Source organism: Trachypithecus francoisi, unplaced genomic scaffold, assembly GCF_009764315.1.
Source record: "Trachypithecus francoisi isolate TF-2019V2 unplaced genomic scaffold, Tfra_2.0 Contig00405, whole genome shotgun sequence".
Taxonomy (NCBI): Eukaryota; Metazoa; Chordata; class Mammalia; order Primates; family Cercopithecidae; genus Trachypithecus; species Trachypithecus francoisi.
Genome location: NW_022680625.1, coordinates 54,899 through 81,140, shown reverse-complemented (window position 1 = coordinate 81,140; position 26,242 = coordinate 54,899). Strand labels below are relative to the sequence as shown.

The window sequence follows — 26,242 nt, the reverse complement described above, 5'->3', positions numbered from 1 at the left end:
GACATACTCTTGAGCACAGGCGTTGCTACTTTCTTTTGCCTCTGTAAACTTTACAGAACCAGCAAAGAGTATGATACTTACAGATGGAGATTAGTTGTCTTCATTTGTGCCAGAAGTATTTGTGTTGTGACAAGAGTGCTGAGTGTAAGGGACAGTGCCTGCTTCTCTAACTAATTCTAATGATGAGCCTAGAAGAAACAACATCAGCATTGACTGGGGACTTATTTAAAACACACATTCATGAACCCTTTGTAAACCTACAGAATCAAATTACATAGGGAAGGTCCAAAGTTACCAAGTGATTTATATGCTTATTAAATATTACAAGACAACTGGGCGTGGTGGCTCATGCCTGTATTCCAGCATTTTGGGAGACCGAGGTGGGTGGATCACCTGAAGTCAGGAGTTTGAGAGCAGCCTGTCCAATATGGTAAAACCCCATCTCTACTAAAAGTACAAAAATTAGCCGGGCATGGTGGCAGGTGCCTGTAATCTTAGCTACTTGGGAGGCTGAGGCTGAAGAATCTCTTGAACCCAGGAGCTGGAGGTTGCGATGAGCAAAGATTGTGCCATTGCACTCCAGCCTGGGTGACAACAGCAAAACACCGTCTTAAAAAAAAAAAAAAACATTGCAAGGCAATGCTTAGCTAAATGGTTATCAGCCGGATGAACTTCTCTTAGGTTGGTGCAAAAGTTAATTGACATTTTTGCCATTCTAAGTAATGTGGATTACTTAGGTGTAGACACTCAGATTACATGTGTAATTATTAGAAATCCCTTTACTTGTGCCCTCTTCACAGGTTCTGTTTATTGTTTTGTGTGGACATGTTTATGTTGTTTTAATTAAGTGCCTCATGTGACTCTAAGGTAAGGCCAGAATCAACTATGAGGGGTTCAAGATACATTCATGTGAGTTATGTTTTACTTTTCCACTGAAGGATGGTCACAGGGCCTGTTCTGTTTGGGTTTAGTAAAGACAGGGCAACATGGCTCATATTACCATTATTGTAGCAGAAATTGCTGGTGTCTGTGGTGAGGAGGGTACCTAAGGACAGGAAAGGAGAAACTTCTATTTTTCACTTCATTGTTTCTGAATCTTTTCTGAAGATTCACCCAGAAATGGGTGGACTTTTTCTGAGGATCTTGGTCCTTCTGCCTGTGGGTGTGGTCATAGCATGGAAACAGGTGGAATGTTCTCAAGATGCAGGTGTAATTAGTCCAGAAAATCTCATCTGAAAATAAATCCCAGAGAAGGAGGAGATAGAGGAAAAAGTGGCACTTTTTTTTTCAGCTAAACATGTCTCAAATCAAGAGCTGTGTCCGCTCTGCCTCCTGGAATGCTATGTGTTTAGTACTTGCAAACCTTGCCTTCTATAGTTGTGTTTTTTTCTCTCTAATGAGTTTGTTTTAACTACTTTTAAAAATTCTTGTGATAATCAAGGGTCTCTGAAAAATATTTCTTTCCTATATATCAGAGTCTTTTATGAATTTTTTAAATTATGCCTTTTTATATGCCTTGCAAAATTCTCACCATTAATTTATGATCTGCAGTATTAAAAGTGTTCTTTTTGTGGCTGTTGAACATGGAAAAGTGTGGATACTCAAAGATTACTATTGGGGAAAAGCTGGGATCGTTAGTAAAGGTGGAGAACATGTAATGTTGAAGTTCCATTTGTGTTTGCTATTAGCCCTATGCAGAATAGAATTTAGAAAATGCTTATTTAAACAGGATGGCATTTATTACCCAGAAAGTTCTGAAAAAAAATTATCAGGAGATACCTGTTCTCTAGGATGCTAAAGAAAGACTACTTAAAATCACTATTAAACATTACAGAACATAGAAGATACAGGTATCTTGAATAGAAGATTCCTGTATTTTGAGATATCCTGTATCAAGATAGAAGATACTTATACATTGAAATTTGCATAAAACTGTTGTTTCCACACAGTTGAATTTAGACTATAATTTACTAATTGGAAACAATATTTCAGCAGTGATGCTGTGTCCTTCTGAGTGTTTTAGCACATCATGAAAATTTGTCCTAGTGCAGTTGATGCTAATGATTCACTTGGTAAAGAGCTCTCTGACAGATTTTTTCACTATAGTGTTATTTTTTTCTTCATTATTAAGTATCTTTATGAAGCTGATGGGTATAAGTTATCAAATGTAATCTGGCAGCTGCTCTTCTTTCTTAAGGTTTCTTTCCATATATTTGTCTTTGGAAAATGAAGACTATCATCTCTCTCTTATAGGCTATGAAAACCAGAGGGAAAAAAACAGGTTATTTCACTTATTGGATGTTTGATAAAATATTTTTCTTTGGGGCAAAATCATTGGCATTTCTTGTGAGCTTATTAAAAATTCAGCACAGACTTTATTCCAGATCTTCTGCAAAAAAAAAAAGCATAACAAGATTTCCAGTTTATTGTACACATTAAAATTTGAAATATACCTTGTAACTCAACATATCTTTCATCTCAACAGAACTCATTATGTATAATGTGAATATAGCACTCCAGAATGTACATGCTTGTGTTCATGCCCTTAATTTTATATTTTATTATCCAGAAAAGTATCATATATAAATTGATGTTGTGGATCTTATTCTAGTCTTTTCTCAGAGTTAGAGAATACATCAGAGAATATTTCTGTCTTTAAAATTACTTCATTTGGGTAATTTCATTCACTTTTATAAGTCAACTCTTTAGTCATTCATTTCAACTTGAGTCAAATTAAAAATTTTGCCCATGGCCACTTGGTAAATATGTGTGTGTGTACTTTTCAGGGACCATTGACATTTATGGATGTGGCCATAGAATTCTCTGTGGAGGAGTGGCAATGCCTGGACACTGCACAGCAGAATTTATATAGGAACGTAATGTTAGAGAACTACAGAAACCTGGTCTTCCTGGGTGAGAATAACTTCAATATACAATTCCTAATATACCCTAAAGATTTCATTTTTTTTTTTAGAATGTTTTTTGGTAATTGATCTTTGTATAAATGAGTATCAGATCTCTATTTCTAAGAAAGTCTTGGGGGCCAACCACAGTGGCTCATGCCTGTAATCCTAGCACTTTGGGAGGCCAAGGCAGGACTTTGGATCACCTGAGGTCAGGAGTTCAAGACCAGCCTGGCCAACATGGTGAAACCCCATCTCTACTAAAAAAAATACAAAAATTAGCCAGGTGTGGTGGCACACACCTGTAGTCCCAGCTACTTGGGAGGCTGAAGCAGGAGAATCACTTGAACCCAGGAGGCAGAGGTTGCAGTGAGCCGAGATCGCACCACTGCACTTGAGCCTCGGTGGCAGAGTGAGACTCCATCTCAAAAAAAAAAAAAAAAAGAAAGAAAGAAAATTTTGGGGATTTGTCAGTGTAGAAAAAAAAAATTCAAGATGTTTCATTTTGATCTGGACTTTTTACATTCTTGAGCTGATCTGTATCCTTCACTCTAAATTAGTGGTAATTCCAGAAATTTAGTAGCATAAAATATTGTTTTCTATACCTTAAAATCTAATTATCTTCAGTTTTTGATTCAGTAATACTAAGTAGTAAAATTAAGAACCTACAAATTTAAAAAAGTCTAAATATTTAAGAATTTCTGTTTTAAATTAGTATTTTGTAATTAATTTACTATTCTATTAATTATATTCTCGTTACTGAGCACATTATTTGAAGAATATGAGCAACATTCATGTTATTTATTTTTAATAAAACAGGTATTGCTGTCTCTAAGCCAGACCTGATCACCTGTCTGGAGCAAGGCAAAGAACCCTGGAATGTGGAGAGACATGAGATGGTGGCCAAACCCGCAGGTAGGTGATAGTGAATATAACAGAAGACACAGATGAGAGGTCCAAATGTCAAGGAGAAAGTCAGTTTTTGAAATACGATTTGGGGCCGGATGCAGTGGCTCATGCCTGTAATCCCAGCACTTGGAGAGGCCAAGGCGGGCGAATTACCTAAGGTCGGGTGTTTGAGACCAGGGTGAACAACATGGAAAAACCCCGTCTTTACTAAAAGTACAAAATTAGCTGGGTGTGGTTCACATGCCTGTAGTCCCAGCTACTCGGGAGGCTGAGGCAGGAGAATCGCTTGAACCCGGGAGGCAGAGGTTGTGGTGAGCTGAGATCGCGCCATTGCACTCCAGCCTGGGCAACAAGAGTGAAACTCCATCTCAAATAAATAAATAAATATATAAACGAATAAAAATAAATACAATTTGGGAGTTGTGCTCCAAGAAAAATAGTTTCAGGGAAGCCTGAAGTTTATTTTTTATTTTATTTTTTCTCTTACATAGGTGTGTCTTTTGTCTTATCCTTCTAACTTTTCTAAGGAATATACTTTCCCTTCAGTTATCTTTCCAGTTTTCAGTGAGAGCCAAAGTCCCCTTTTTGGCATATACAAGACTATAAAATCTGCTTTTTTAATGTTTTGGCGGACACATAAATATCTGTGAAATTTTAAGAAACTCTATGTTAAACTATTTTTTAAAGTTTTCTTTCTACATCATGTCTGAAATATGTGAGAATAGTGGTTTCTGTTTCATCTTTTTGTTCATTTTTTTCTGCACATTCCATCCTGTTTTTATTACTATAGTCTTGAAATATAGTTTGAAATTATAAAGTATGTTGTCCTCCTGCTTTGTTCTTTTTCCTCAAGATTGCTTTCATTATTCAGAGCTTATTTGAAGTTTCAAGTAAATGTTATGATTGTATTTTTCATTACTGTGAAAACAAATACCACTGGGATTTTGATAGGGAGTTTATTAAATCTGTAGATCACTTTGGATAATATGTCACTTTAACAGTATTTATTCTTTCAATCCATACACACAAAATATTTTAAACTTTGTGTCCTTTCTAATTTCCTCCATTGATATATCATTTATTGTAAAGGTTTTTTAGATCGTTGGTTAAATTTGTTCTAAGAAATTTATTATTTTAATGCTATTGTCCATGAGATTGTTTTCCTCCTTTATTTTATCAGATAGTTTAAGTTTATGGAAGTTTAAATTTATGGAAGTATAAGTTTATCTTATAAATGTATGTTAATTTTATATTTTGCTAATTTACTGAGTATATTAATTAGTTTAGACATGTTTAAATGTACTGTGTATGTTTTTTACATATGAGATTATATGATCTACAAACAGCAACTTTTTACCTATTTGTCTTCCATTTTAATGGCTTTTTAAAAATTGTTTTGACTATTCTGCTGCATACATCCAGTGCTATTTTAAAATAGAAGCATTGACACTGGGCACAATATAGTTTTGCACTGGTGTCTGTGAATTTCAAGAAACAAACACCTCTTCAAGTTTTTATCAACTGGTTTCAGGAGGTAAAGATCTTTTGTTGGGCCCCCAGGATAATGGGATGCCCTTTGGGTTTGTAATGAAGAGGGATTGTAGGTTACTCACAAGGCTGCTATGTCTGCACAAGGGTTTACTTTAGTTGGCCTGTTACAAGGGGATTGTGTAGTTGTAATTTGTATTTTATTTTTGGACAGGCTGAATATCCTTCAGGACTTTGATCAGTAGGGCAGTCACTAGGCAGGTTTCTGTAGTCATGTCTGCATGTGGTAAGCATTACATCAGGATGTGATTGAGTATGGCTTTCACTGAGCATCAAAGAGGATTTTGCCAGGTCACTGTGTGGGTTTCTATGTAGGCAGAACTGGCCTTGAACTGAGTCATGGAACTGCTTCAGGGACCACAGTAAAGGCTAAGGTCTTGCAAACCTGCCTGCATGACTATAAATGGGTATCTTCCTCCAGCCCTGTGGAAGGGCAGGACCTCTCCCAGACTGTGACTGGGAAGAGTATGAGATTGTTACAGGGTAAGTTTAATATTCTCAGTGGGACCAAGTTTGGTGGGCTATTTTTCAGTCTGCCAAGAACAGAGGTCCTATAGTTTGCCACCTGAATGAATGCCTGCCTTCCGAAAAGGATGTGCCTCAGTCTGGGGCATTATCAGTTCCATAACTCCCTCCCTGGATCTCAAAGCTCTCTCTCTCTCTCTCTTTCTGTCTCTCTTTTTTCTTTTGAGACGGAGTCTCACTGTTGCTCAGGCTGGAGTGCAGTGGCACCATCTCAGCTCGCTGCAACCTACGACTCCCAGGTTCAGGTGATCTTACCCCCTCAGCTCCCAAGTATCTGGGATTACAAGCATATGCCATCATGACTGCATAATTTTTTTTTTTTTTTGGAAGCGGGGCGTGGAGTCTCGCTGTGTTGTCCAGGCTGGAGTGCAATGGCACAATCTTGGCTCACTGCAACCTCCTCCTCACAGGTTCAAGTGATTCTCCTGCCTCCGCCTCCCAAGCAGCTGGTACTACACGCACTTGCCACCACACCCGGCTAATTTTTGTATTTTTACTAGAGATGGGTTTTCACGATGTTGGCCAGGCTGGTCTCGAACTCCTGACCTCAGGTGATTTGTCCGCCTCGGCCTCCCAAATGCTGGGATTACAGGCGTGAGCCATCCCGCCCGGCTATGCCCGGATTTTTGTATTTATAGTAGAGATAGGGATTAGCCATGTTGGCCAGCCTGGTCTCGAACTCCTGAACTCAGATGATTCACCCACCTCAGCCTCTGAAAGTGCTGAGATTACAGGCATGAGCCACTGCGCCCGGCTTTTTTTTTTTTTTTTTCTTTTTTTTTTGAGATGGAGTCTCATCTCTGTCACCCACACTGGAGTGCTGTGGCCTGATCTCGGCTTACTGCAACCTCTGCCTCCCGGCCGGGTTCAATCAATTCTACTGTCTCAGTCTCCCAAGTAGCTGGGATTACAGGCATGTGCCTTCACACCTGGCACATTTTTGTATTTTTAGTAGAGACGGGATTTCACGATGTTGGCCAGGCTGTCTTGAACTGACCTCAGGTGATCCACCCGCATCAGCCTCCCAAAGTGTTGAGATTACAGGCATGAGCCATCGTGCCCAGCCATGCCTGGGTAATTTTTTTTATCTTGGTAGAGATGGGGTTTCGCCATGTTGGCCAGACTGGTCTTGAACTCCTGAGCTCAGATTATCCACTCGCCTCAGCCTCTCAAAGTGGTGAGATTACAGACATGAACCACTAAGGCCGGCCTTTTTTCTTTCTTTCTTTTTTTTTTTTTAAGAGGGAGTCTCATCTCTGTCACCCAGGATGGAGTGCAGTGGCCTGATCTCAGCTCACGGCAACCTCTGCCTCCCAGCCTGGTTCACTCAGTTCTGCTATCTCAGCCTCCCAAGTAGCTGGGATTATAGGCATGCACCACCATGCCTGGCTAATTTTTGTATTTTTAGTAGAGAGAGTGTTTCAGCATGTTGGCCAGGTTGGTCTTGAACTCCTGACCTCAGGTGACCCACCTGCCTCAGCCTCCTAAAATGTTGAAATTACAGGCATGAACCACCGTGCCCGGCCTTTAAAGCTCCCTTAAAGGCACTTATTTTGGAGATGAGGACTTGCTGCATACCCCAAGCTGGTCTGAAGAAATTCTCCAACCTCAGTGTACCATGTTGTTGTCATTACAGGTGTGACATGATGGTTGGCTCTCTCAAAGACATTTTTGTTAGGGATGGCTGACAAATTTTCTTGCTCTCAGGGTATAAGAAAATATGTCACTTTTTATTTTTCCATCAAACTAATGTCACCCTATTCATTTTTCTTTCTATTTTGTATTTCAAATTTGTCCAAAATTTTGGATTCACACATTTAGGACAATATGTCACAATTTAAGTGTTATGAATAAAGTAAATTAGATACTTAGTAGGCACTCCATATTTACTAAAATACTTATACATTTGTTTGCTGCAGGCAAAGAGGAATTACAGGATTTGCACTCACTTTCTTCAGCCTATATCTAAATAAAAACATAATTTATTTTCAAATATTTGTTTTATATATATCAGAGGCTTTAATTATATTCTGCAAAAATATATATTTCTTTTTAATTTAGCAATATAAGGCTATTATTTTCTTCTAAATTTGATTGATTTTTTTTTTTTTTTGAGATGGAGTCGTACTCTCTTGTCCAGGCTGGAGTGCAGTGGTGTGATCTCGGCTCACCGTAACCTCCAACTCCTGGGTTAAAGTGATTCTCCTGCCTCAGTCTCCCAAGTAGCTGGGATTACAGACATGTACCACCAGGCCTGGCTAGTTTTTTGTATTTTTAGTAGAGATGGAGCTTCATCGTGTTGGCCAGGCTTGTCTTGAATTCCTAACCTCAAGTGATCCGCCCGCCTCGGCCTCCCAAAGTGCTGGGATTACAGACATGAGCCACCATGTCTGGCCACAATTTTTTTTTTTTTTTTTTTTTTTTTTGAGACGGAGTCTCGCTCTGCCGCCCAGGCTGGAGTGCTGTGGCCAGATCTCAGCTCACTGCAAGCTCCGCCTCCCGGGTTCACGCCATTCTCCTGCCTCAGCCTCCCGAGTAGCTGGGACTACAGGCGCCCACCACCTCGCCCGGCTAATTTTTTTGTATTTTTTAGTAGAGACGGGGTTTCACCGTGTTAGCCAGGATGGTTTCGATCTCCTGACCTCGTGATTCGCCCGTCTCGGCCTCCCAAAGTGCTGGGATTACAGGCTTGAGCCACCGCGCCCGGCCTGGCCACAATTTTTTTAAGGCTGAATAAAATTCCATTGTATGTATATGTTATCATTTTTATGTTTATGAATCGAAAGACATCTGGATTACTTCAGCCTTTGCCTTTTGTGAGTGCTGGTACAATAAATATAGATGTTTATGTATCTCTTCTAGGTCCTGTGTTGCAAACTTTGGATATAGATTCATAAATGGGATTGCTGTATTTAATTATAATTCCACTTTTAATTCTGTGTGAAACATAACATTTTAAAATAATGGCTGCATCCTTGTTTTCCATCAACAATGAACATAAGTTTCATTTTCATAGCATCGTCAACAGATTTGGTGGTGGTTTTTTTTTTGGTTTTTTGTTTGAGACGGAGTCTCGCTCTGTTGCCCAGGCTGGAGTGCAGTGGTGCGATCTCGACTCGCTGCAACACCCGCCTCCCAGGTTCAAGCGATTCTCCTGCCTTAGCCTCCCAAGTAGCTAGGACTACAGGCACATGCCACCATGCCTGGCTAATTTTTCGTTTTTTTTTTTTTTTTTTTTTGAGACAGAGTCTCGCTCTGTCCACCAGGCTGCAGTGCAGTGGGCTATCTCGGCTCACTCAAGCTCCGCCTCCCAGGTTCCCGCCATTCTCCTGCCACAGCCTACCAAGTAGCTGGGACTACAGGTGCCCGCCACGGCGGCCGGCTTTTTTTTTTTTTTTTTGTATTTTTAGTAGAGACGGGATTTCACCATGGTCTCGATCTCCTGACCTTGTGATCCGCCTGCCTCGGCCTCCCAAAGTGCTGGGATTACAGGCGTGAGCCACCGAGCCCGGCGAATTTTTCGTATTTTTAATAGAGACGGGGTTTCACCATATTATCCAGGATGGTCTTTATCCAGCCTCCCATGGTGTTGGGATTATAAGCATGAGCCATCATGCCTGGCCAGATTTGGTGTTTTTTTTAGAAACATGATAGTGGTCATTTATCTAATGATGATGGGTGTGGGGTGATTTTGCTTTTCATTGTGATTTCTATGTATGTCTTCACAAATTAGTAAATTTATGTGTCCTTTCAAATGCTCTTTCTCATTTTTGTATCTTTTGTTTGTGTGTGTTTTTCGTTTGTTTTTGAGACACAGTCTCCCCCTGTCACTCAGTTTGGAGTACAGTGGCGCAATCTTGGTTTGCTGCAACCTCTGCCACCCAGGTTCAAGTGATTCTCCTGCCTCAGCCTCCTGAGTAGTTAGGATTACAGGCGCCTGCCACTGTGCCTGTAGAGACTGGGTTTCACCATCTTGGCCAGGTTGATCTTGAACTCCTGACGTCGTGATCCATCTGCCTCAGCCTCCCAAACTGCTGTGATTACAGGTGTGAGCCACTGCACCAGCCTGTTTGTGTTTTTTTCAGACAGAGTCTTACTCTGTCACTCCGGCTGGAGTGCAGTGGCGTGATCTCGGCTCACTGCAATCTCCACCTCCTGGGTTCAAGTGATTCTCCTGCCTCAGCCTCCCGAGTAGCTGGGACTACAGGAGTGTGCCACCATAACTGGCTAATTTTTGCATTTTTAGTAGAGACAGGGTTTCACCATGTTAGCCAGGCTAATCTTGAACTCCTGACCTCAGGTGATCCACCAGCCTTGGCCTCCCAAAGTGGTGGGATTACAGGGGTGAACCACCATGCCCAGTAGTGTGTATTTTATTTTTGTTTTGTTTTGTTTTGTTTAGAGACAGAGTCTCATTCTGTCACCCAGGTTGCAGTGTGGTGGCATGATCTTAGCTCACTGCAAGCTCCGCCTCCTGGGTTCATGCCATTGTCCTGCCTCAGCCTCCCTAGTAGCTGGGACTACAGGCGCTCGCCACCACACCTGACTAATTTTTGTATTTTTAGTAGAGACAGGGTTTCACTGTGTTAGCCAGGATGCTCTCGATCTCCTGACCTCATGATCCACCTGCCTCAGCCTCTCAAAGAGCTGGGATTAGAGGTATGAGCCACCGCACCTGACCCAGCCGTATATCTTTTAAATGAAAATTTAGTTCAATTATTCATCCTTTTCTAAATCAAGTTATTCAACTTTATTGCTCAGTATTAAGAGCTGCTTATATGTTCTGAGTATTAACTCCTATTATATGATTTGCAAATATTTTTACCAGTTTCCTAGGAGACATTGGCACTTGAATTTTTTTTTTTTTTAATCTGCAGAAACTTTGAAGTATGGTTGGTTAAATTTTCCTGTTCTTTTTTGCTCATACATTTAATTTGGTATCTAAGAAAATAGTGCCAAGACCAATATCATGTCTTTCCCCTATATTTTTTTCTAAAAGATTTGTTAGTTATTTTTTAATGTTTAAGTATTTTTTTTTTAGATTTCCTTTCTAATGTTATTTTTTTATTTATTTTATTTATTTTTTAAATTATTACTATACTTTAAGTCCTAGGGTACATGTGCATAACGTGCAGGTTTGTTACATATGTACACTTGTGCCATGTTGGTGTGCTGCACCCATCAACTCATCAGCACCCATCAACTCATCATTTATATCAGGTATAACTCCCAATGCAATCCCTGCCCCCACCCCCTCCCCATGATAGGCCCCGGTGTGTGATGTTCCACTTCCCGAGTCCAAATGATCTCATTGTTCAGTTCCCACCTATGAGTGAGAACATGTGGTGTTTGGTTTTCTGCTCTTGCGATAGTTTGCTGAGAATGATGACTTCCAGCTGCATCCGTGTCCCTACAAAGGACACAAACTCATCCTTTTTCATGGCTGCGTAGTATACCATGGTGTATATGTGCCATATTTTCTTAATCCAGTCTGTCACTGATGGACATTTGGGTTGATTCCAAGTCTTTGCTATTGTGAATAGTGCCACAATAAACATACGTGTGCATGCATCTTTATAGCAGCATGATTTATAATCCTTTGGATATATACCCAGTAATGGGATGGCTGGGTCATATGGTACTTCTAGCTGTAGATCCTCGAGGAATCGCCATACTGTTTTCCATAATGGTTGAACTAGTTTACAATCCCACCAACAGTGTAAAAGTGTTCCTATTTCTCCACATCCTCTCCAACACCTGTTGTTTCCTGACTTTTAAATGAATGCCATTCTAACTGGTGTGAGATGGTATCTCATTGTGGTTTTGATTTGCCTTTCTCTGATGGCCAGTGATGATGAGCATTTTTTCACATGTCTGTTGGCTGTATGAATGTCTTCTTTTGACAAATGTCTGTTCATATCCTTTCCCCACTTTTGGATGGGGTTGTTTGTCTTTTTCTTGTAAATTTGTTTGAGTTCTTAGTAGGTTCTGGATATTAGCCCTTTGTCTGATGAGTAGATTGCAAAAATTTTCTCCCATTCTGTAGGTTGCCTGTTCACTCTGATGGTAGTTTCTTTCGCTGTGCAGAAGCTCTTTAGTTTAATTAGATCTCATTTGTCAATTTTGGCTTTTGTCGCCATTGCTTTTGGTGTTTTAGACATGAAGTCCTTGCCCATGCCTATGTCCTGAATGGTATTACCTAGGTTTTCTTCTAGGGTTTTTATGGCATTAGGTCTAACATTTAAGTCTCTAATCCATCTTGAATTAATTTTCGTATAAAGAGTAAGGAAAGGATCCAGTTTCAGCTTTCTAGTTATAGCTAGCCAGTTTTCCCAGCACCATTTATTAAATAGGGAATCCTTTTCCCATTTCTTGTTTTTCTCAGGTTTGTCAAAGATCAGATGGGTATAGATGTGTGGTATTATTTCTGCGGACTCTGTTCTATTCCATTGATGTATATCTCTGTTTTGGTACCAGTACCATGCTGTTTTGGTTACTGTAGCCTTGTAGTATAGTTTGAAGTCAGGTAGCGTGATGCCTCCAGCTTGCTCTTTTGACTTAGGATTGTCTTGGCAATGTGGGGTCTTTTTTGGTTCCATATGAACTTTAAAGCCGTTTTTTCCAATTCTGTGAAGAAAGCCATTGGTAGCTTGATGGGGATGACATTGAATCTATAAATTACCTTGGGCAGTATGGCCATTTTCATGATATTGATTCTTCCTATCCATGAGCATGGTATGTTCTTCCATTTGTTAGTGTCCTCTTTGATTTCACTGAGCAGTGGTTTGTAGTTCTCCTTGAAGAGGTCCTTTACATCCCTTGTAAGTTGAATTCCTAGGTATTTTATTCTCTTTGAAGCAATTGTGAATGGAAGTTCATCCATGATTTGGCTCTCTGTTTGTCTGTTACTGGTGTATAAGAATCCTTGTGATTTTTGCACATTAATTTTGTATCCTGAGACTTTGTTGAAGTTGCTTATAAGCTTAAGGAGATTTTGGGCTGAGACAATGGGGTTTTCCAGATATACAATCATGTCATCTGCAAACAGGGACAATTTGACTTCTTCTTTTCCTAACTGAATACCTTGATTTCTTTCTCTTGCCTGATTGCCCTAGCCAGAACTTCCAACACTATGTTGAATAGGAGTGGTGAGAAAGTGCATCCCTGTCTTCTGCCAGTTTTCAAAGGGAATGCTTCCAGTTTTTGCCCATTCAGTATGATATTGTCTGTGGGTTTGTCACAAATAGCTGTTATTATTTTGAGATACGTTCAATCAATACCTAATTTATTGAGAATTTTTATCATGAAGAGCTGTTGAATTTTGTCAAAGGCCTTTTCTGCTTCTATTGAGATAATCATGTGGTTTTTGCCTTGGGTTCTGTTTATGTGTTGGATTACGTTTATTGATTTGCATATGTTGAACCAGCCTTGCATCCCAGGGATGAAGCCCACTTGATCATGGTGGATAAGCTTTTTGATGTGCCACTGGATCCTGTTTGCCAATATTTTATTGAGGATTTTTGCATCGATGTTCATCAGGGATATTGGTCTAAAATTCTCTTTTTTTGTTGTGTCTCTGCCAGGCTTTGGTATCAGGATGATGTTGGCCTCATAAAATGAGTTAGGCAGTGTTCTCTCTTTTTCAATTGATTGGAATAGTTTCAGAAGGAATGGTACCAGCTCCTCCTTGTAACTCTGGTGGAATTCAGCTGTGAATCCATCTGGTCCTGGACTTTTTTTGGTTGGTAGGCTATTAATTATTGCCTCAATTTCAGAGCCTGCTATTGGTCTATTCAGGGATTCAGCTTCTTCCTGGTTTAGTCTTGGGAGAGTGTAAGTGTCCAGGAAATTATCCATTTCTTCTAGATTTTCTAGTTTATTTGTGTAGAGGTGTTTATAGTATTCTCTGATGGTAGTTTGTATTTCTGTGGGGTCGGTGGTGATATCCCCTTTATCATTTTTTATTGCATCTATTTGATTCTTCTTTCTTTTCTTCTTTATTAGTCTTGCTAGCGGTCTGTCAATTTTGTTGATCTTTTCAAAAAACCAACTCCTGTATTCATTGATTTTTTGGAGGGCTTTTTGCATCTCTATCTCCTTCAGTTCTGCTCTGATCTTAGTTATTTCTTGCCTTCTGCTACCTTTTGAATGTGTTTGCTCTTGCTTCTCTAATTCTTTTAATTGTGATGTTAGAGTGTCAATTTTAGATCTTTCCAGTTTTCTCTTGTGGGCATTTAGTGCTGTAAATTTCCCTCTACACACTGCTTTAAATGTGTCCCAGATATTCTGGTATGTTGTATCTTTGTTCTCATTGGTTTCAAAGAACATCTTTATTTCTGCCTTCATTTCATTATGTACCCAGTAGTCATTCAGGAGCAGGTTATTCAGTTTGGTTTTGATTGAGTTTCTTAGTCCTGAGTTCTAATTTGATTGCACTATGGTCTGAGAGACAGTTTGTTATAATTTCTGTTCTTGTACATTTGCTGAGGAGTGCTTTACTTCCAATTATGTGGTCAATTTTGGAAAAACTGTGATGTGGTGCTAAGAAGAATGTATATTCTGTTGATTTGGGGTGGAGAATTCTGTAGATGTCTGTTAGGTCTGCTTGGTGCAGAGATGAGTTCAATTCCTGGATATCCTTGTTAACTTTCTGTCTCATTGATCTGTCTAATGTTGACAGTGGGGTGTTGAAGTCTCCCATTATTATTATATGGTAGTCTAAGTCTCTTTGTAAGTCTCTAAGGCCTTGCTTTATGAATCTGGGTGCTCCTGTATTGGGTGCATATATATTTAGGAGAGTTAGCTCTTCCTGATGAATTGATCCCTTTACCATTATGTAATGGCCTTCTTTGTCTCTTTTGATCTTTGTGGCTTAAAGTCTGTTTTATCAGAGACTAGTATTGCAACCCCTGCTTTTTTTTGTTTTCCATTTGCTTGGTAGATCTTCCTCCATCCCTTTATTTTGAGCCTGTGTATGTCTCTGCATGTGAGATGAGTCTCCTGAATACAGCAAACTGATGAGTCTTGACTCTTTATCCAGTTTGCCAGTCTGTGTCTTTTAATTGGACCATTTAGTCCATTTACATTTAAGGTTACAATTGTTATGTGTGAACTTGATCCTGCCATTATGATATTAACTGGTTATTTTGCTCATTAGTTGATGCAATTTCTTCCTAGCCTCGATGGTCTTTACATTTTGGCATGTTTTGCAATGGCTGGTACTGGTTGTTGCTTTCCATGTTTAGTGCTTCCTTAACGATCTCTTGTAAGCAGGCCTGGTGGTGATGAAATCTCTAAGCATTTGCTATCTGTAAACTATTTTGTTTCTCCTTCACTTATGAAACTTAGTTTGACAGGATATGAAATTCTGGGTTGAAAATTCTTTTCTTTAAGAATGTTGAATATTGGCCCCCACTCTCTTGGGGCTTGTAGAGTTTCTGCTGAGAGATCTGCTGTTAGTCTGATAGGCTTCCCTTTGTGGGTAACCCGACCTTTCTCTCTGGCTGCCCTTAAGACTTTTTCGTTCATTTCAACTTTGGTGAATCTGGCAATTATGTGTCTTGGAGTTGCTCTTCTCGAGGAGTATCTTTGTGGGGTTCTCTGTATTTCCTGAATTTGAATGTTGGCCTGCCCTACTATGTTGGGGAAGTTCTCCTGGATGATATCCTGAAGAGTGTTTTCCAACTTGGTTCCATTTTCCCCCTCACTTTCAGGCACCCCAGTCAGACGTAGATTTGGTCTTTTTACATAATCCTATACTTCTTGCAGGCTTTGTTCATTTCTTTTTCTTCTTTTTTCTTTAGATTTCTCTTCTCGCTTCATTTCATTCATTTGATCCTCAATCGCTGATACTCTTTCTTCCAGTTGATCGAGTCGGTTATTGAAGCTTGTGCATTTGTCACGTATTTCTCGTGTCATGGTTTTCATCTCTGTCAGTCCGTTTATGTCCTTCTCTGTATTAATTATTCTAGTTATCAATTCTTCCACTCTTTTTTCAAGATTTTTAGTTTCTTTGCGCTGGGTACATAATTCCTCCTTTAGCTCTGAGAAGTTTGATGGACTGAAGCCTTCTTCTCTCATCTCGTCAAAGTCATTCTCTGTCCAGCTTTGATACGTTGCTGGCGATGAGCTGCATTCCTTTGCAGGGGGAGATGCACTCTTATTTTTTGAATTTCCAGCTTTTCTGCCCTGCTTTTTCCCCATCTTTGTGGTTTTATCTGCCTCTGATCTTTGGTGATGGTGACGTACTGATGGGGTTTTGGTGTGGGTGTCCTTTCTGTTTGTTAGTTTTCCTTCTAACAGTCTGGACCCTCAGCTGTAGGTCAGTTGGAGATTGCTTGAGGTCCACTCCAGACTCTGTTTGCCTGGGTATCAGCAGCAGAGGCTGCAGAAGATAGAATATTGCTGAACAGAGAGTGTACCTGTCTGATTCTTGCCCTGGAAGCTTCCTCTCAGGGGTGTACTCCACCCTGTGAGGTGTGGGGTGTCAGTCTGCCCCCAGTGGGGAGTGTCTCCCAGTTAGGCTACTCAGGGGTCAGTGACCCACTTGAGCAGGCAGTCTGTCCCTTCTCAGATCTCAACCTCCATGTGGGGATCCACTGCTCTCTTCAAAGCTGTTAGACAGAGTCGTTTGCATCTGCAGAGGGTTCTGCTTGTTGTTGTTGTTGTTGTTGTTTAGCTGTGCCCTGTCCCCAGAGGTGGAGTCTACACAGACAGGCAGGTCTCCTTGAGCTGCTGTGAGCTCCACCCAGTTCGAGCTTACCAGCGGCTTTGTTTACCTACTTAAGCCTCAACAATGGCGGGTGCCCCTCCCCCAGCCTTGCTGCTGCCTTGTAGTTAGATCGCAGACTGCTGTGCCAGCAATGGGGAAGCTTCCTGGGTGTGGGTCCCTCCCAGCAAGGTGTGGGATATAATCTCCTGGTGTGCCCATTTGCTGAGACCCTTGGTAAAGTGCAGTATTGGGGTGGGAGTTACCCAATTTTCCAGGTGTTGTGTGTCTCAGTTCCCCTGGCTAGGAAAAGGGATTTCCTTCCCCCTTGTGCTTCCCAGGTGAGGCGATGCCTCGCCCTGCTTCAGCTCTCGCTGGTCGGGCTGCAGCAGCTGACCAGCACCTATTGTCTGGCACTCCCTAGTGAGACGAACCCAGTACCTCAGTTGAAAATGCAGAAATCACCTGTCTTCTGTGTCACTCACATTGGGAGCTGGAGCCTGGAGCTATTCCTATTCGGCCTTCTTGCTCCGCCCCCTCAAGTATTTTATTTAAAATATTTTTGTATATGGTCAAAGGAAAGGATCCAGCTTTATTAGTGTAAATGTCCAGTTTTATTTTCTCTTTTCTTTTCTTTTCTTTTTTGTTGAGATAGTCTCTCTCTGTCTGACCGGAGTGCAGCGGCACGATCTCGGCTCACTGCTACTTCCGCCCCCTGGATTCAAGCAATTCTCCTGCCTCAGCCTCCTGAGTAACTGGGATTACAGGAGCCTGCACCACACCCCGCTAATTTTTACTCCTGACCTCAGGTGATCGCCCTCCTCGGCTTCCCAAAGTATTGGGATTACTGGCATGAGCCACCACGACTGGCAATATCCAGTTTTCAACATGATAGATTTTTTATTTTTTGAGATGGAGTTTTGTTCTTGTTGCCCAAGTTGTAGTGCAATGGCATGATCTCAGCTCACTGCAACCGTTGCCTCCTGTGTTCAAGCAATTCTCCTGCCTCAGCCTCCTGAGTAGCTGTGATTACAAGTGTGTGTCACCACGCCTGGCTAATTTTTTATTTCTGGTAGAGACGGGATTTCACTGGGTTGGTCAGGCTGGTCTCGAACTCCTAACCTCAGGTGATGCATCCACCTCAGCCTCTGAAAGTTCTGGGATTATGAACGTGAGAAACTGTGCCCAGCCTCATCATCATTTTTTGAAGAGATTATCTTCTCTCTATTGTGTGCTCATGGCAACTTTGTGGAAAATCATTTGATTATATACAGAAAGGTTGATTTCTGAGCTCTCTATTATATTCCTTCACCTGTTTATCTGTGTGTCAGTACCACATTGTTTGTGTTATTTAGCTTTTAATATGTTTTGAAATCAGGTAGTATGATGCCTCATCTTTTTCATGGGTGTTTGGCTAGTTATAGTTTGTAATCAAATTCAAAAGTTCTTAACAATGTTTCTGTAAAAATGTGCTATTGAGATTTTTATAGAAATCTCACTCTGTTGCCCAGGCTGGAGTGCAGTGATGTTATCTTGGCTCACTGCAACCTCTGCCTCCTGGGTTCAAGCAATTCTTCTGTCTCAGCTTCCCAAGTAGCTGGAACTACAGGCTCATTTCACCATGCCATGCTAAGTTTTGTATTTACAGGGTTTCACTGTGTTGGCCAGGATGGTCTGGATCTCCTGACGTCATGATGCACCCGCCTCAGCCTTCCAAAGTGCTGGGTTTATAGGTGTGAGCCACCGAGCCTGGCCACAGTTTCTTTTTCTTTTCTTTTCTTTTTTTTTTTTTTTGAAGATTGTTGGCCATGTTTTTAATTTATTATTCTTTAATTTTTAAATTTAATTTTACTTATTGAGACAGAGTTTCACTCTTGTTGCCCAGGCTGCGGTACAATGACGCGATCTTGGCTCACCACAACTTCTGCCTCCTGGGTTCAAGTGATTCTCCTGCCTCAGCCTCCCGAGTAGCTGGGATTACATGTCCCTGCCACCATACCTGGCTAATTTTGTATTTTTAGTAGAGATGGAGTTTCTCTATGTTGGAGAGGCTGGCCTCAAATTCCCGACCTCAGGTGATCCGCCCTCCTCAGCCTCACAAAGTGCTGGGATTACAGGCATGAGCCATTGTGCCCAGCCTGTTGGCTATTTTATTGTCTCTTGAGATTCCTTATACTTTGGGGTTGTTTCAATTTCTTCTAGAGTGAATGAGAAATTTAAAAGAAACTTGCATTAATTCTATAATTACGTTGAGCAGTATGGACATCTCTAAAATAATAATTTCAATCTTTGAACAGGAGTGTGCTCAAGAGTCTGTTGTTTAATTTCAATATATTTGTAGATTTTGCAGTTTTTTCTATTATTTTATTTTATTTTTTGGAGACAGAGCCTTGCTCTCTTGCCTAGACTAGAGTGCAGTGGTGCCATCTCAGCTCACTGTAGTTTCCAACTCCTGGGTTCAATCGATTCTCCTGCCTCAGCCTCCTGAAGTAGCTGGGACTACAGGCGTGCGCCACCACGCCCAGCTAATTTTTGTATTTTTAATAGAGATGAGGTTTCACCATGTTGGCCAGGATGGTCTCAATCTCTTGACCTCATGATCCGCCACGCTCGGCCTGTTTCTTTTTTATTTCTACATTGATATTCTTTTACTTCTTTCTTTTCTTTTTTTGTTTTTTTGAAACAATCTTGCCCTGTTGTCACCCCAGCTGGAGTGCAGTGGTGCAATCTCGGCTCACTGCAACCTCTGCCTCCCGGGTTCAAGCAATTCTCCTGCCTCAGTTTCCTTAGTAGCTGGGACTACAGGCATGCACCACCATGCCTAATTTTTTTTTATTTTTAGAAGACGCGGGGTTTCACTGTGTTGGCCAGGCTGGTCTTGAACTCCTGACCTTGTGATCTGCCTGCTTTGGCCTCCAAAAGTGCTGGGATTATAGGCATGAACCACCGCCCCGGCCTATTTTACTTCTTATTTTATTTTTGTGTATCTGTGCAGATACATTATCTGTGGTATCTTGGGGTTTACATAATACTTCTAAAACATATAACAATATATTTTAATCTGGTAAAAAGTAAACTTAAGTTGCATACAAAAATTATTCCTCAGATTTTCAATTCCTTTATTCTCTAAAATTCCTTCAGATTTTAAAAACAATTAAAAAATTTCTGCGCCATTATGATTATGCTGAGAAATTTTATTTTTGTGTATGTGCATATCTTTCTCAGAAAATAATTGTCATTTTCTGGAATCATGTTTTTGCTGTAAAAGAAACTGCTTTCAGCATCTTTTATATTTGGGCATATGCACTGCCCATATTCTTTTTCAGAATTTGGTTATTTAGGAAGGCTTTTTTCTTTTTATTTGGCAAGATAGATTTCCTGATGGTATTATTCTCATTTGATAGCTACTTTTTTTTTTTTTTTTTTCAGAAGTTTTGACCATATTACACCGTTGTCTTCTGGCCTGCAAAATTTTAGATGACAATCCACTGATTATCTCATAAGACTCTGTAAATGACACATCACTTTTATCTTGCAGCTCCCAAGATTGTCTTGTGTGACTTGAAATTGTGCTTAACCTGTGTTTCTTATAAATATCTTTGTGTATCATAGTTTGTTTGTTGAGTTTCTTTATTTTTACATTTTTTATTTTAGGATTTTTCAATTATAATTTTTTGTGTGTTTTTTACCTCCACAATTTTGTTTTTTTTTATATTTGTAATATTTTTGTTCTTAACCTCATTTTTAAAAAAATTCTTGATAGTTGTATGTGTTCCTATTTCACTCATTGAGTATTCAATTATTTTATTTTCTTTCTTTCTTTTTTTTGTTTCAGACGGAGTCTCGCTCTGTCACCCAGGCTGGAGTGCAGTGGCACTATCTCTGCTCACTGCAACCTCCACCTTCCAGGTTGAAATGATTCTCCTGCCTCAGCCTCCAGAGTAGCTGGGACTGCAGGCGCATGCCATCATACGTGGCTAATTTTTGGTATTTTTAGTAAAGATGGGGTTTCACCATGTTAGCCAGGATGGTCTCAATCTCCTGACCTCATGATCCACCTGCTTCAGCCTCCCAAAGTGCTGGGATTATAGGCATGAGCCACTGCACCTGGCCTCATTTTCAATTTTAAAAAGTAATGTATACTTTATTCAAGGTGTTTTTCTGAAAACTTTATAATATTCTTGCGGGGACTTTATTGTCCTATTTTGTATACATGGTAATATTTAATTGAGATTTGGATATTAAAAAAAGCTATCTATCACAATTTTTATAATGTAGCTTTGTCCTGGCATAGTCTGAAAAATTTTCTCAGCTAGAAATTCTGAGAGTGTCTTAAACATGTTCCTAGGATGTGTCTTGTCTGAAATTTGTTTTTTAATTTAAAAAGTTTATTCATGTTTCTTCTTGATAATCAGTCACCACTTGCTAAACCTGTTCGCTGTCTGTGATACTGCAGTCTCTCTGCTGCTGTAACATTTAGCTTTGGTTTCAGCAGATTCAAACCGTCATTCCAAAGTATACCAACACTTTTTTCAGCACTTTATGTCGTGCAAGACAGAAACCAGTGTCTGGAAGGGCTCATAGAAATGAAAAAAAGATGTATGTGCCAGTGTTCTACTTGTCTTTAAAAAACAAAGAAAGAAAGAAAAACGGGGTTGGCTATTCACTTTTTTTTTTTTTTTTGAGAGGGAGTCTCGCTCTGTTGCCCAGGCTGGAGTGCAATAGCGCAATCTTGGCTTACTGCAGCCTCCACTTCCCAGATTCAAGCAATTCTACCTTAGCTTCCCGAGTAGCTGGGATTACAGGCGCCCACCACCATGCCTGGCTAATTTTTGTGTTTTTAGTAGAGACGGGGTTTCACCATGTTGGCCAGGCTGGTTCCAAACTCCTAACCTCAGGTGATCCACTCACCTCGGCACCCAAGTGCTGGGATTACAGGCGTGAGCCACCCTGCCTGGCTGGTTATTCACTTCTAAAGGCACTATATTATATTGGGGAGAGGGATGAACTGTGTTGGGTAAACATAACAGACTTTTCTCATTATTCTTTATGACTCTTTGCATTGTCCTCTCCTCCTGGGGCACTGTACACACTTAACTCATGTATAAATTTTTCACAAATATATTTTGGTTTGTGTATTTTTCTTACATTTATATGTCTATAAGAAAATTAGGGCCTTTGGTATTTTGTTGTGCAGTTTTGTTTTGGTTGTTTTTGAGTCAAAGTATTGCTCTGTTGTCCAGAGTGGAGTGCATTGGTGTGATATCAGCTCACTGCAACTTGTGCCTCTCAGGTTCAAGCAATTCTCCTGCCTCAGCCTCCTGTGTAGCTGGGATTACAGGTGCATGCTATCATTCCCGGCTAATTTTTTTGTATTTTTTAGAAAAGATGGGTTTCACCATATTGGCCAGACTGGTCTCAAACTCCTGACTTCAGGTGATCTGCCCATCTCAGCATCTAAACGTGCTGGGAGTACAGGCATTAGCTACCATGCCCGGCCTTCTTATGCAATCTTGTTTATGTAGTTTGTATAATTTTGTAGGTTAGATTTGTAAAGAATATGTATCTGAATCTAGTATGTGGAGTAAGTTGTTATTTTTATTTCTTTCAGGTATGTGTTGTTATTTCACCCAAGACCTTTGGCCAGAGCAGAGCATAAAAGCTTCTTTCCAAAGAATAGTACTAAGAAAATATGAAAAATGTGGACATCACAATTTACAGTTAAAAAAAGGCTATAAAAGTGTGGATGAGTATAAGGTGCACAAAGGAAGTTATAATGGATTTAACCAGTGTTTGTCAACTACTCAGAGCAAAATATTTCAATGTGATAAATATGTGAAAGACTTTCATAAATTTTCAAATTCAAATAGACGTAAGACTGAAAAGAATCCTTTCAAATGTAAAGAATGTGGCAAATCATTTTGCGTTCTTTCACACCTAACTCAACATAAAAGAAATCACACTACTGTCAATTCCTACAAACTTGAAGAATGTAGCAAGGCTTTTAATGTGTCCTCAACCCTTTCTCAACATAAAAGAATTCATACAGGACAGAAACACTACAAATGTGAAGAATGTGGCATAGCCTCTAACAAGTCCTCACACCTTAACACACATAAGATAATTCATACTAGAGAGAAACCCTATAAACGTGAAGAACGTGGCAAAGCTTTTAACATATCCTCACACCTTACTACACATAAGATAATTCATACTGGAGAGAATGCCTACAAATGTAAAGAATGTGGCAAAGCTTTTAACCAGTCGTCAACCCTTACTAGACATAAGATAATTCATGCTGGAGAGAAGCCCTACATATGTGAACATTGTGGCAGAGCTTTTAACCAATCCTCGAACCTTACTAAACATAAGAGAATTCATACTGGTGATAAACCTTATAAATGTGAAGAATGTGGCAAAGCCTTTAATGTGTCCTCTACCCTTACTCAACATAAGAGAATTCATACTGGGGAGAAACCTTACAAATGTGAAGAGTGTGGCAAAGCCTTTAACGTGTCCTCAACTCTTACTCAACATAAGAGAATTCATACTGGAGAAAAACCATACAAATGTGAAGAATGTGGCAAAGCCTTTAACACATCCTCACACCTTACCACACATAAGAGAATTCATACCGGAGAGAAACCCTACAAATGTGAAGAATGTGGCAAAGCCTTTAACCAGTTCTCACAACTTACTACGCATAAGATAATTCATACTGGAGAGAAACCCTACAAATGTAAAGAATGTGGCAAAGCTTTTAAGCGGTCCTCAAACCTTACTGAACATAGGATAATTCATACTGGAGAGAAACCGTACAAATGTGAAGAATGTGGCAAAGCTTTTAACCTATCCTCACACCTTACTACACATAAGAAAATTCATACTGGAGAGAAACCCTACAAATGTAAAGAATGTGGCAAAGCTTTTAACCAATCCTCAACCCTTGCTAGACATAAGATAATTCATGCTGGAGAGAAACCCTACAAATGTGAAGAATGTGGCAAAGCTTTTTACCAATACTCAAACCTTACTCAACATAAGATAATTCATACTGGAGAGAAACCCTACAAATGTGAAGAATGTGGCAAAGCCTTTAACTGGTCCTCAACTCTCACTAAACATAAGGTCATTCATACTGGAGAGAAACCCTACAAATGTAAAGAATGTGGCAAAGCTTTTAATCAATGCTCAAACCTTACTACACACAAGAAAATTCATGCCATAGAAAAAACTGACAAATATAAAGAATGGACCGGGCACAGTGGCTCACACGTGTAATCCCATCACTTTGGGAGGCCAAGGCTGGTGGATCATGAGATCAAGAGATTGAGACCATGCTGGCCAACATGGTATTTAGTAGTATCTATTTAGTAGTCTCTGCTAAAAAATACAAAAATTAGCTGGGTGTGATGGTGCATGCCTGCAGTCCTAGCTAAGGAGACTGAGGCAGGAGAATCCCTTGAACCCGGGAGGTGGAGGTTGCAGTGTGCCGAGATTGTGCCACTGCACTCCAGCCTAGTGACAGAGCGAGACTCTGTCTCAAAAAAAAAAAAAAAAAAAAAAGTGGCAAAGCTTTTAACCAATTAACAACTCACTATACAGAAGATAATTTATACTGGAGAGAAACCCTAGAAGTGTGAATAATGTGGCAAAGCCTTTAACAAGTCCTTAATTCTTAGCAGACCTAAGAGAATTACTGGAGAGAAATTCTACAAACCTGAATGATAACAATGCAGTTGACAACACCTGAACATTTCTAAACACCTTTAAATGGTTGTCACACTTGATTGTAGGTAAAATACTTTATACTAGAGCTAGAAACCTCTACAAGTGTGAAGAATGTGGCAAAACATTTAACCAGCGCTGACACTTTATTGGACAGGAAATGATTTATACTTGAGAAAAATTATGCAAATATAAAGAATGTGAAGAAGCCATTAATATCTGCTCACATCTTATTCAATATCAGAGAGTTCATACTTAATAGAAGCATTAAAAATGAAATTACTGTCAATAGATTTTTCAGAAAATACAAGCTTTTAAAGTGAAGAAGAGTATTTATTTTGAAGACAAGCATTAAAATATCAAGAGTGAGCTGGGCATGGTGACTCATACCTGTAATTTCAGCACTTTGGAGGCCGAGGTGGGTGGTTCACTTGAGGTCAGAATTTCAAGACCAGCCTGGCCAACATGGTGAAACTCCATCTCTACCCAAAATACAAAAATTAGGTGGGTGTGGTGGTGCATGACTAATCTCAGCTACTAGGGGGTTGAGACAGGAGAATCGCTTGAACCTAGGAGGCAGAGGTTGCAGTGAGCTGAGTTTGTGCCACCGCACTGCAGCCTAGGCACTCCAACTGCACTCCATCTCAAAAAAAAACTAACATGAAGAGTGTTGTGGTACCGTTACTTGTATTACAGATCTTATTTTACACATTTTGTACTAGAGGAAAACCCTGAAGTTGTTGCTGAAACTTTCTTGAACATCAGAGAATATATCTTGAAGAAAATCGCTGCAAAGGTAATAAATTTAGGAAAACATTTTTTTACAAACTACAGCCTAGGAAACACCAGAGAGTTCATACTAAAATATATTTTTGCAGATGCAGTAATATAAAAAATTGGTTATTTGAAAATTAAGTCTGTAAATATCAATTCAGAGTAGATATATCTAAGGAACTGACACTTCAGACAGTGCACTAAATCAGAGTGCTGAGTTTAGAAAATAAAACTGAAATTTACATAAATATTTTGTATATAACTTTAAAAAGTGTAAGATATTTGGAGAGTTATTGCATTCAAAGTATGCTTTTCTTTTTTTGTTTTTTGTTTTTTTTTTTTTTTTTTTTTGAGATGGAGTCTTGCTCCCATCGTGCAGGATGGAGTGCAGTGGTGCTATCTCGGCTCACTGCAACCTCCACCTCCCAGGTTCAGGTGCTTCTCCTGCCTCAGCCTCCTGAGTCGCTGGGATTACAGGTGTGTACCACCATGCCTGGCTAATTTTTGTATTTTTAGTAGAGACAGGGTTTTGCCATGTTGGCGAGGCTTTGCTTTTTTTTTTTTTTTTCAGACGAAGTCTTGCTCTGTCACCCAGGTTGCAGTGCAGCCTCTGCCTCCCAGTTCAAGTGATTCTCATGCTTCAGCCTTCCGAGTAGCTGGGATTACAGGCATGAGCTACCACGCCTGGCTAATTTTTGTATTTTTAGTAGAGATGAGGTCTTGCCATTGGGCAGGTTGTCTTGAACCCTGCCTCAGCCTCCCAAAATGCTGGTATTACAGGCGTGAGCCACTGTGCCCACCAAAATATACTTTTTTCTTGAAAAAAAATTTATAGGTTTTTTAATATGTGAATAATGATGGAATTCAACTCTCAAATTCATGCTGTTTCTTTATTCCTATTGTATTCACATGTGAAAGTATGTGATGAATGGTTCCTGCGTGAAAGATATGAGAGATTCTTTTTTATTAGGTGGGCATTATTATCTCTTCTATGAAAGAGTAAAGACATTAAAATGTAAGATGTATGATGAGAATCTAAGTAGGGATGCTCTTTGTGGTTAACTTATAATATTGAGTGATGCATGATACTTATAATATTGAGTGATGCATGAAGTAGGTGTTCAGTTTAATCTGCTTTATGAGAAAA

At 39.9% G+C, this 26,242-nt stretch overlaps 1 protein-coding gene across 1 annotated transcript; it reads left to right on the top strand.

The window, feature by feature from the left end:
- Positions 1-2,379: 2,379 nt before the first annotated feature.
- On the top strand, positions 2,380-23,944 carry LOC117083905 (zinc finger protein 724). The gene is made up of 3 exons (XM_033212096.1): positions 2,380-2,913; positions 3,723-3,818; positions 22,205-23,944. The coding sequence occupies exons 1-3, from the start codon at positions 2,766-2,768 to the stop codon at positions 23,872-23,874; spliced, it is 1,914 nt and encodes a 637-aa protein (XP_033067987.1). The 5' UTR covers positions 2,380-2,765; the 3' UTR covers positions 23,875-23,944.
- Positions 23,945-26,242: the final 2,298 nt, after the last annotated feature.